Genomic DNA, 11,428 nt, shown 5'->3' on the forward strand with positions numbered 1-11,428 from the left:
TTTCTAAAGTTTTACGTTTTCATTAGGTCCAATTGGGGATTCTGAAAACTATTACAGCACTGTTGCCTCTTTTTGAATTTCCTTTGGGATCAATAAAGTACCTACCTACCTACCTACCTACTTACTTACTTACTTACTTACTTACTTACTTACTTACTTATCTGACAACAAGAAAGTTCCTGGTTCCAACCTTGGCCAGAGTTTGCATGCACTTAACATGTTACTTGGTGACTGTAAACTGTAGGTACAGTATGAATGGTTGTCTGTGGTTGGATTTGCCCCGTGATGAGGATAAGCAGTTGCAGATACATATTGGAGTACGCATGTTACATTTGCTTATTTACAGCAGCACAACAAACTACAAGGAAGTCTGTATAAATCAGTTTAAACAATGGTCATGGTTTTAACCTCGGCCGTGTGTGCTGCATCGATCCTGCTCAGTAGATGGCGGCAAAGCGCCGGTTATCAAAACGGAACCTTCAAATCGTTGTCGTCTATTTCTAAGGGACGCATTACGGGGACGTACTGATTTGTGGTTAACGCCAACATCTAGAGGTAATCCAAACTTTTTCATGTTTATTGTGTTTAATATGAATAAATAATGTCCTGCGGTGACATATCGTTACAGCCACAATGTGTTAGCTTCTGAAGTAGCCACGTTAGCTCACTGTCAGAATCGCACAGTCGGAGCTAGGTTGCTGTGCTAACGTTAGCATGCTCGGTATAAGTTTAATGTTTTTATTTCCACCAAAAGTTCAACAACGCTCCGGATCAAATGTGACATTTATACCGACAGCAGCTGACTGTGTCCTGCATCTCTCCGCAGTGTCACTGCGAGCGGTGACAGCCAGCAGTGAAGCATGAATGTGAACCAGGGGACGGTGGGCAGCGACCCGGTCATCCTGGCCACGGCGGGATACGACCACACTGTCCGCTTCTGGCAGGCCCACAGCGGGATCTGCACCAGGACGGTGCAGCACCAGGACTCTGTATCCTCGCTGTGACTAAACACACACACACACACACACACACACACACACACACCAGACATGGAAAGATTTAAAATTTAAGACTTTTGGAGTTGATTAATTAACAAAAAGGTGACTATATGAAGTTATCCTGTGTGTTTATGACAGACATGGGACCAAGTCACACATGTGCAAGTCTTGAGTAAGTCCCAAGTATTTTTCTCTTGGGCAAGTCAAGGCAAGTCACAGGCTATGTCAAGTCAAGTCACAGGCTATGTCAAGGCAAGTCACAGGCTATGTCAAGTGAAGTCACAGGCTATGTCAAGGCAAGTCACAGGCTATGTCAAGGCAAGTCACAGGCTATGTCAAGTCAAGTCAAGTCACAGGCTATGTCAAGGCAAGTCACAGGCTATGTCAAGTCAAGTCAAGTCACAGGCTATGTCAAGTCAAGGCAAGTCACAGGCTATGTCAAGGCAAGTCACAGGCTATGTCAAGTCAAGGCAAGTCACAGGCTATTTTAAGGCAAGTCACAGGCTATGTCATATCAAGTCAAGTCACAGGCTATGTCATATCAAGTCAAGTCACAGGCTATGTCATATCAAGTCAAGTCACAGGCTATGTCAAGTCAAGTCAAGTCACAGGCTATGTCAAGTCAAGTCACAGGCTATGTCAAGTCAAGTAACCTTTGGTGTATTGTTGTAATTTTAGCTGCAGAATCTGATCTTAATAAAGTGAAAGGCAATATATAAGTAAGTGTAAGTAAACATCACTGGCAAATGTGCCCAACGTGTTAAAACATATTTGTACTGTAAATACTCATGTTCAGTAAAATACGTCATGGAATCAAACAAAACAGTGATAACGTAATTATTAGTTATTTATTGATGGCAAAAGTGATCTGTAGATCAAAAGCCAACTGTGTTTCACATGTTTTCAACATTGTTTCAACATTGAGTTGAAACCAGTAACAGCTAAAACAAACACACACACAAACTCACCATCTCTCACTCTCTCTCTCTCACACACAAACAGACACACACACACACACACACACACACACACACACAGTATATCCACAAGTAGCTCCCCTTTTACAAAGTAATAATAAATAAATTTAAGTCATTCAAGTCATCGTGTCTCAAGTCAAGTCCCGAGTCTTAAACTTCCAAGTCCGAGTCAAGTCTCATGTATTTCATTTTTTTAAATTTTTCATGTGAATATAAGGAATAAGAAAAACAACATAGATGCAGTCATAGGAGTTGTTGTTTACTGTCTTTGGAGCAGCTCTGGGATTTGTCTGGAGATGGCATCATCACTGCTTTTTAGTATAAGGACAGACTCGTATCAGCTGTTGTTAAATATTCGAGACTATCCACTTCCTTAACATTTGCTTCCAGCAAGTAAATTCACTTGAGGTCACACCTGACAGGAGTATGATCGCAGCAGCAGGTTGGTTACAAATACCTCTCAACCCTTCATTCGTTACATTGATATCATGCGTTATGATTCAATTCATAGCTGCTATGTTTTTACAGTAATCCACACTCTTTGTTCCAGGTTATCAGCACATCCGCATGTACGACCTGAACTCCAACAACCCCAATCCGGTGATCAACTACGACGGCGTAAGCAAGAACATCACGTCTGTGGGCTTCCATGAGGATGGACGCTGGATGTACACGGGAGGAGAGGACTGCATGGCTCGTATATGGGACCTGAGGTACTGAGAAGGAAGGTCGCCCATGCTAAAACGCATTCACTGTGTGTTCGACAAATCTAACTTTGATCCCCTACGACTCCACCCAGGTCAAGAAATCTGCAGTGTCAGAGGATATTCCAGGTCAACGCTCCGATTAACTGTGTATGCCTGCATCCCAACCAGGTGAGACACTCGGTGTACTCATTCAGTGTTTCGTGTATGTTCTTGCTGTCCAAACAAGTTCGTAAACAGTCATTGTTGTATGTTTTTTCAGGCGGAGCTGATCGTTGGAGACCAGAGTGGAGTGATTCATATCTGGGATCTGAAGACCGACCACAATGAACAGCTCATTCCTGAGCCAGAGGTCTCGGTCAACTCAGTTCACATCGACCCAGATGCCAGTTACATGGCAGCGGTCAACAGCTCGGTCAGTATCCAAACAGTCTTAAAAAAGGGTGTTGTTTATAGAGACCCTGGAGCGTTAAGTTCTATTAATTGATTAAAAATGGCCTCCTTTGGTCCTTTCTGTCCTCTTTTAACAGGGAAACTGTTATGTGTGGAACCTTGCTGGAGGCATCGGGGATGAGGTGACTCAGCTCATTCCCAAGACTAAGATCCCTGCACACAAACGCTACTCCCTCCGCTGCAAGTTTAGCCCTGATTCCACGTAAGTGCCCTCCTCCTCTACGCATTATACGTCTTCCTCTGCTTGTTAACTCTTGAATAACGAACAATGTGACTTCAGTAAAATGCTGCAGTAGTAAAACTGAGGACGGGAAAGTTAACAAAAGTTTGCTTCCTGCTCTGATATTGTTGCTGATGATAGTGACTTTATTTATGTGCGTGTGTTTGTCGTCATCTCCAGTCTGTTGGCCACCTGCTCAGCAGACCAGACCTGTAAGATCTGGAGGACGTCCAATTTCTCGCTGATGACGGAGCTGAGCATCAAGAGCAACAATCCTGGAGAGACATCAAGAGGCTGGATGTGGGACTGTGCTTTCTCTGGAGACTCCCAGTATATTGTCACCGGTCAGTACATGAGCAAACATGGCAAATGGGCTATCACTACAATGAAATGTAAATATACAAGGATAAGTGAAGTGCTGCTGTTTTCAAATCAGATTTTTATTTTGTACTGGAAATGTGATGATTAGCTTATAAATTATTCATAATCTTACAAATCTATGAGCAGGCTGTCGCTGTTTGTAATTGCAGAGTCTAACACAACAGATTTTCATGAGCCAGATTTGAAACGGGTTGAAGGTTTTCTCAATAAGGATTAAGATTAAGTGACTCTAGCCTTTTAGAGAGAAGAGAGGGTAATGGTTTCGTATCTTCAGGGTAAGTCAGGCACTGACTCTTGTTTCCGTCCATTAGCCTCCTCAGACAACCTGGCTCGTCTGTGGTGCGTGGAGACCGGGGAGATCAAGAGGGAATACAGCGGCCACCAGAAGGCCGTGGTGTGTCTGGCCTTCAATGACAGCGTGCTGGGCTGAGGAGGATTGAAGATATGAAGGAGACAAGGAGATGACAAACGGACATGGACAGAAAACCAATGGACTCTTTGGAAGATGTGCAGTTGGCATTAATGGGAGTTATTTTAAAAAATTCCCAGAAATGATCATCTTGGAAAAAGGGGAGGCTTGTGTTTGAACATTACGATGAATCTCGTCTGTTTGTCCCGTGATGTCCACAATGCTCTGTGCCAGCCGGAGGAATTCAGCATCGGAGCAAGGCCAGCTTAAAGGAACAGCACACCATTTTGCCCCAAGTTTAAACACTTGTACGGGAAAACACCTGTACCAACAGTATAGAAACTGGTATAAGTCTGATTAAAGTACATGATAATATTCATCAGGTACCTTTTTGTTTTTAACGTCATGACTCTGTGGACGACAGGAGATCCCTTCAACTTCAAATTTATTGTAATCGTAAGGACCACATTATGTATTGTGTGTGTGACGTGTATATTTTATTAGATTCTCTTAATTCAGAGATAAGTTGTACTATTCTTTATGATCACATGGTAAATTAAAGAGAAAATGATGTACAGAAAGTGATTCCACAGTAAAGACGAGTAAAGAGTTTTTTTTCAGTCTAAGGAAGGAAAATTGTGCGAAAAGTACACGTCTTTTTTTATTAGACAGATCCAAACACTCATTGCAACAGAAATGGTTACACATAATTACACTGCAGCAGAGGGTTACAGGAAAAACAGTTAGAGGCACATACAAAAAAGGGGATCTTTCTTCTGTAATCTCTGAAGTGTGCCACCAGAGAGGGTATTACACATGAACAGAGTGACGATGGGGCTTTGGCAATAACTATGACAGCCTGTCTCCATCTCTTCTCTCTCAGGAAGGATGGAAATGGACTGGGAGGGTTGGCTGCTTCACTGGTTTACTGGCGGCTGTATGGCACAAAGGAAACAGTCAAAGCTGGCTTTTGTTCTGACTTTTTTTTTTTTCTTGAAGAGGGAGCTAAAAAGACAACTTTGTTTCCCTGATCTTTTGCTGGGAGGAGGAAGAGAAGAAGAAGAATATACAGTCACTCTGGTAGGTAGTAGAAACAGACGGACACGCAGATGTTGCTGGGAAAGCAGATGTCGATGCAGAAGTAGACCAGCCTCTGTTTGCCCGGGCCTGAAAACCACATGGAGAAAACATGACAAAATCTTTAACAAGACACAATAGTGAACACGACCCAGTTATGGAAACCAGTGCAGTGTTTACTGATGACGATGGAATAACATGCTGCCTCCCTAAATCCAGAATATTATCCCCAAATTTCACACTCTAGCCCAAATTTCCTTGCAGAAAAATGTTTTTATTAAATAAATTAACAGATTCAATCACTCATAAATTGCATTATATATTCTGTTATTGTATGATATTAAATCCACTTATATTTTGGGGTAAGATTTGCTGTAAGCTCCATAAGTAGACTGTTGAGTGAGTATGTTTCTTTCAGCGTGTCATTTACTGCATCAGTGGAAAGGTCATTGGACGTCATAGATTAGGGTTAGGTTTCAGCCTGACACGTTGGTTCGACATGGAGTTGCCAGCTGACTAAATTTAAAAACACTATGTGAGTACTGATGGATGGATCCTGACCTTTTCTGGTGTGTACAATGACGTGCGCGTACGTCACTATTATTTAACGCTTCCATCCAAAATGTCAGTATACAAGTCAAATAAAAAACATGCAGTAGATCACCATAATGTCTGTTCCATCATTTCTTTCCACTGCACAGTGACCTCAAATGATATGAACTGTATCGCTCTGTGCTCTCTTTAAGCAGCATTTTTGTTGAACTATTTTAATAATCAACCATCAGCTATTTAAGAAAAAATTCCAGATACTTTCGGGTTTCAGCTTCTCAGATGTGAGGATCTGCTGTCTTTCTTTGTCATCGAAATATCTTTGGGTTTAGTTGGTCAGAGAAAATAAATACTTGGAAATCATAATTAGCATTTTTTCACTATTTCCTGACATTTTGTTGACACAATTAATAATCATTATTTGCAGCACTACTGGTTTTGAGTATGAGCAGGGGAAATTATTCTATTACCATGAGGCCATTTCAGAAATCAGTGGTTATGTATTTTACTTGTAGGGATTGCAGCAGTATATACAGTAGCCTGGTATACCATACAGTGTACATTAGATCTATGGTATTGAATTCTACTGTATTAGTATTACTGAAGAAATATAGGATGTAATATTTTGTAAAATTATAATAAAATAAACTTCAGTTTTCATCCTTTCACGTCATTGTAAATTAATAATACTAATAATCTAACATCGTTATACCATGAAACTGTGATGAAAATGTATTTTCCCAGAAGTTATCATGCTGTGAAAATCTCATAAAGTTGTAACTCTGCTTGATCAAGACAAGGCTGGAATTACGTTGGAACTATATTGTTCTTATTATCAACAGTTCCTACTGAAAAATCAAAACCAACAACATCTTTTGGTCTCTACATACTTTCTGACTTCTCTGTTAGCCTGAAGCCCATTTGTTTCTACTGAAGATAAAAATTTATAAAATGTCAAAAATATTTACTATATATGTATAGTAAATATCTAGATTTGTATTTTTAAAAAGCTCTAAGGCCAATGAAACAGCTAGGCACTGTGTTAACACGTGTAAATCGTGCATTTTGTTGGGACTATTTTCAATGGTGGATTAATACACATTTGGTTCTCAGAGTGTTGAGATGTGACGTTGAGTCAAAATAATAATACCAGTGTGGCTCACTGGTGTGTTTTTAATAGTTTTTGGACAACAGTGGAGCTCTCTGGCCCAGAGACAGAGATACTTACATAAGCTAGTTTTTAAAAAAAATTTATTGTCCTAATATTTGATGCTAATGTCTGTTCAGGTCTTGCTGTTCTCACCATCGGCTCTCCTGGTCCAGAGGACAGACCTCTCCTGACACAGAGCCTGGAGTGGCTCCTCCAGCGTGGACACATCCACCTGACTGGCTGCAAGCACTCCCAGGAACTCCGTCTGCCTCTGGGTCTCATTCCCGGACAGCTGGAACTGACTCTGCTGGGGACAAGTGTGATCAGTGTCAGAACATCCACAACAGATGAAGAGTTTTGTCCTCTGCTGGAATGAATGGAGACTCAGAAGTTGCAGTGTCATTTAATAAGTGTGAGAAATTATATTCAGCTCAACAGTGACCAAGCAAAATGAATTACTTGCCAGGGGGATATGAAGACTGAAACTCAAGCTGCTATTACCTCGATATCTTCTTTGATGAGATCAACACGGCTGCACATTTGCACTCTTATTAGTCACAATGGCCGTGTGTAATTGCACCACTTACACTTGTGATTGGCTCTGATAGTGAACCACTTAAAGTGCTGTAATGCTCGAGTGGGTCACGTAACAACCAGTTCTCCAACCAAGAAGCTCATTGTGCTGCAGAACAGAGGGGCAAACCACAGCTACCCTCCATCCATACGGGGCCTATCCTTTCTATCATAGATTAAATGACCACAATCAACAGCTAGGTTTGAATACTGAGGAGCTGTATGAGATATGTGACACCGCCAGACGGGATCACAAAAACACTCTTTTGATGCATGGAAATGAGATATTGTGCAAAAAAGAAGATGATAAGGTGGAAAAACAGAACTCCATCTCAGTTTTCTGGTTTCCATTTAAACCACCCGCCGTGGTCTTTCACTTGCCCCGGAATTGAGAATCGAGATAGACAGACATCAATATTAGGATTCCAGGTATTTTCCACAAAGCACACACAAACAAGCCACTCCCTGACTGACCAATGCATCAGGCTGTATTTTAATCCAACAGAGGAGTCCTGAAAAGCTAAAAAGCCCTCACACAGAGTGGCCATTGTGCCCACTCAAGAGCTCGGGCTCGCTGCCGTAGTCTCCTGTAAGAAGATCCTGGGCAACACCAAGGGGGCCTGCAGGGATCAGATGTGCTGAGGAATTCAGCCGTGGAGGCGAGAGAGAGAGGGAGACTATTCTTGCTCTTCAAGGCTCTGTGCGCTTCACCCCTCTCTTTGTAGAAGCAGGGAAGTCATGCAAAACCTATGAAACCCAGCAGGCCCCTGGCTCAGCGGCATATTTTCTTTTAAAGCTTATGAGTCACGGTCAGAAATGCCAATTCACACATTAGCGCGGGCGGCTTTAGAAACACTTGGCAGCGCTAAAAGGGCAACCTTTTTATTTTATTACGTTGAGCTTTGTAGTCTCGCATGTCCTTAACGCAGTAAGGGAGACCCTAACACGACGGTTCAGTTCTCGTGTGCTGAAAAGTCGCCGTTACCTTGTGTGTCGACTCCTGGAGGAGGGAGTGCACGTTGTCGTAGTCAGACTCCTCCATCTTTTGCAGGAAGCAGCTCTCCTGGTCCACAGGTTTGTAACATATCAAACCCTGCAACACAATCAGACATGTTCAACATCATGAACTAGAGTCAGGCACATTGTGTGGCATGTATCATCTCATGCACGTACATGTTTGATATCAAAGAGCACAGTGGACGTCCGATTTTCTGTTGATGTCACAGAGAAGGTCACCAGGTCATTCTGCTGGTCCACAACGGCTGACTGGTTGATCAGAACTCCAGTCTGATCTGGGACTGTGATACGGACGATCTGTGAAGACTAACAAAAGCAGATTAGGTTAATGTGAGTAAGGTCAAACACGCACACTGAGGTCAATATAGGCATTCGTATATAGATATATATATACCCGGGAGTGAGGCTGCGACAGCCCCAGGTGCCCCGTCAAGCCGAGGGCAACAATGACCAGGAGCAGAGAGGCTGAGAGGCTGACCCAGAATGCCTTGTGTGGAAAGTGGGACTGGGAGGACGCAGCAGAGCCCCCATCCTGGAGACACATAAGACAAGCTATTTAAACAGTACCTGACATCCCAGTATGGGATGTAAACATCAAACTCCAGAGGGAGCAGCAAACTGCAGACAAATTTGTGTGAATTTAGGATTTGTAATATAGCAACATCTGGAAGTCACATCCTATAATTATGCAGCTGTTGCTGGCTTGTTATGTAGCAATAGTTGATGGAGTGAAGTTTCCAGCTTTGACCCCTTTGGCAGATAAAATGCATCCTTCCTCAGTCAGTAGTTGCTCTTTAAATTTAAATCTTACCGTGCACTGTGCTTCCTCCAAACGGTTATCTGAATGTTTCCAGCACCTCACCATCCTGTGTCCCTTGACGACTCCTCACTCAGTCTGCTCCCTAGTCGTAGCTATCGGCATGGAGCTGCGGTCATGACTGAGTCTCAGTACACCTGGCCAGCTTCTCTTTGTCCCTGCAGACCTCCCGCCTCCCCCCATTTCCTCCTCCTCCTTTGCCCTCATCGTTTCCTTTCCAAAACAGTCACCCACTTCACACAAAACTCCACATCTTGCCAAACTCAATTTTCAATGTTTGTCTTCCTGCAATTTCCTCCTTTAAAAAAAACCAAAAAAAAAAACCATCTTCCCTGCCTAATATGACTTAATATACCTCTCAAACATGATCCATCTTTCCACTGCCCCCATTCACCCTCACTCAAACATACACTTACAGGGGGGGAATTGGCCGCCCTCCCCAGCTCTGACAATGGACAAAGAGGTGAGGCAGGTGCAGTTTGGAAAGCCTCTCTCATCAGGTGAGAGGTGATATGCGGTTCTGACTGTTGCGGCATCCAGCCGATGACAGCCCAAGGTGACTTTAAGCATGGGATTTAGAGGGAAGTTTGCCGTTTTCACTTTGAACGTAAGCCACAGAGAGCAGACACTGATTTAGTGAAGATAGTTTGCATTTTATTACAAATCTGAGCATTGCGTTGAGTGACTGTGGAGTCGAGGACAAGTCAGAAAGAGGCAGATGGTAAGAGGAACCTACCTTTAAAACATATATGCCAGTCTGTTAATCGGACTCACTAATGACGTAACATAACAGGGTATCATTGCACCATCCCACTGCAAATGTTAGCACTTGCTGGGGTGTAACAATACCCACAAAAACAGAGCTGTAAACCTGAACACACATATATTACCAAACTGTTGGCACACAATTGTGCGCACATTTGCCTTCTTGAGTTTGACTTGTAGTTGTTTAAGGGGGAGATTGCGTCACACACAGAATAAAAGACTTTAAAGTACACTCACTTTCCTAAAAACAAACACTCCTTGAGTCTCTTTAACACTTAGATTACAATGAAATAATACTGTAAATCATTGTTCTTAAGTTATTGTTAATAAAACATCATGTTAAATGAGCAGGTTTAATTTAAGTCTTTGTCTCCTCCGTCACACAGCAGCTATCATCTTGGTTGTGACTTTGTAATAGAAATAATATTATGGTTAAAAAAAATATTGCTAGGCTTGCTAGTTTCATCCCTGCAGAGCCGGAAGAAGGTCTGCGATGCTCTCCACGTAATAATCTGGCACCATCCCCTGCCTCTCTGCGGAGCCGCTCTTCTGATGATCCTCAGCGTCTGCCACAGTGCTGACCCCTGTGAGGGTTAGGAGGGTCTTCAGGCCGCAGTTGGAGCCGAGCATGATGTCGGTGTCGAGGCGATCGCCCACCATCAGGCAGCGGTCGGGGTTCACGCCGAACTGGGAGGCCACGCAGTCGAACATGAAGTTGTTGGGTTTGCCAACCGTCTGGGCACGGTGCTGGGCCGCTGTCTCGACAGCCTGCAGCAGACAGCCCGTACCTGGGAGGAGACGAGGAGACCTTTAACTTCATTACCTTACAGGTGACAACCTTAGAGGAAATCCACTTAGATACAAACCTGAGCTCTTGTGGAACTTGTGAGTTACTTAAGTTTATTTTTGCAGACATTATGAAAGCTCCAAAGTTAAAATCAAGACTCAGATAGGCCTTGAAAAGCCCTGAATATAGATAAGATAAGAGGAACTTATGACTTCAATCAGGTATGGTGCTAAAACTTATATGAATATATGTTGCATACCTAACAGAACAGCTTTTAAAACGTGCATGTGTGTCCTGAACAAAGGCTTTGCAGAAAGTAAGTGGATTTTTATGTGCAAATGGGAAAATGATAGTGTTATTTCTAAAGGTTTTAGTGCATGATTATCTCAGTAATAAGCCTAAGCTCCCTCCTATACCCTCAAAAATGAATGCACTGTATGTAGATAGATATACTTTATTTATCCCAAGCTGGGAAATTGTAGTGCAGCAGCAGCATTACACAAAGTGACAACAAAAAAATAAAAATATACTATAAAGCAAACTATACATAA

At 42.6% G+C, this 11,428-nt stretch overlaps 3 protein-coding genes across 4 annotated transcripts in view; 1 reads left to right on the forward strand and 2 right to left on the reverse strand.

Moving 5' to 3' along the window:
• The first annotated feature begins 442 nt into the window (after positions 1-442).
• Positions 443-4,739, forward strand: mlst8 (MTOR associated protein, LST8 homolog (S. cerevisiae)). Its single transcript, XM_019252866.2, has 9 exons — positions 443-555; positions 827-989; positions 2,366-2,417; positions 2,526-2,688; positions 2,775-2,850; positions 2,942-3,094; positions 3,210-3,334; positions 3,533-3,696; positions 4,045-4,739. Exons 2-9 carry the CDS (start codon positions 861-863, stop codon positions 4,161-4,163), a joined length of 981 nt encoding a protein of 326 aa, XP_019108411.1. The 5' UTR covers positions 443-555; positions 827-860; the 3' UTR covers positions 4,164-4,739.
• On the reverse strand, positions 4,272-9,868 carry bricd5 (BRICHOS domain containing 5). Of its 2 annotated transcripts, none has more exons than XM_010730803.3 (6): positions 9,320-9,868; positions 8,903-9,040; positions 8,665-8,814; positions 8,477-8,584; positions 7,072-7,222; positions 4,272-5,309 (listed from the first exon to the last, which is right to left on the reverse strand). In XM_010730803.3, exons 1-6 carry the CDS (start codon positions 9,371-9,373, stop codon positions 5,215-5,217), a joined length of 696 nt encoding a protein of 231 aa, XP_010729105.1. In that variant the 5' UTR covers positions 9,374-9,868; the 3' UTR covers positions 4,272-5,214. The 2 variants fall into 2 exon arrangements, with proteins under 2 accessions (XP_010729105.1, XP_019108413.1); XM_019252868.2 differs by having other exon boundaries at positions 7,072-7,225.
• An 89-nt stretch (positions 9,869-9,957) lies between these two features.
• pgp (phosphoglycolate phosphatase) overlaps positions 9,958-11,428 on the reverse strand; it is a 2,732-nt gene continuing 1,261 nt past the window's right edge. Inside the window, exon 2 of the mRNA XM_019252879.2 lies at positions 9,958-10,878. Coding sequence (XP_019108424.2) covers positions 10,553-10,878 — 326 coding nt within the window. The 3' untranslated portion in view covers positions 9,958-10,552. The remainder of the gene's footprint in view (positions 10,879-11,428) is intronic.

Source organism: Larimichthys crocea, chromosome XVI, assembly GCF_000972845.2.
Source record: "Larimichthys crocea isolate SSNF chromosome XVI, L_crocea_2.0, whole genome shotgun sequence".
NCBI classification, from domain to species: Eukaryota; Metazoa; Chordata; class Actinopteri; family Sciaenidae; genus Larimichthys; species Larimichthys crocea.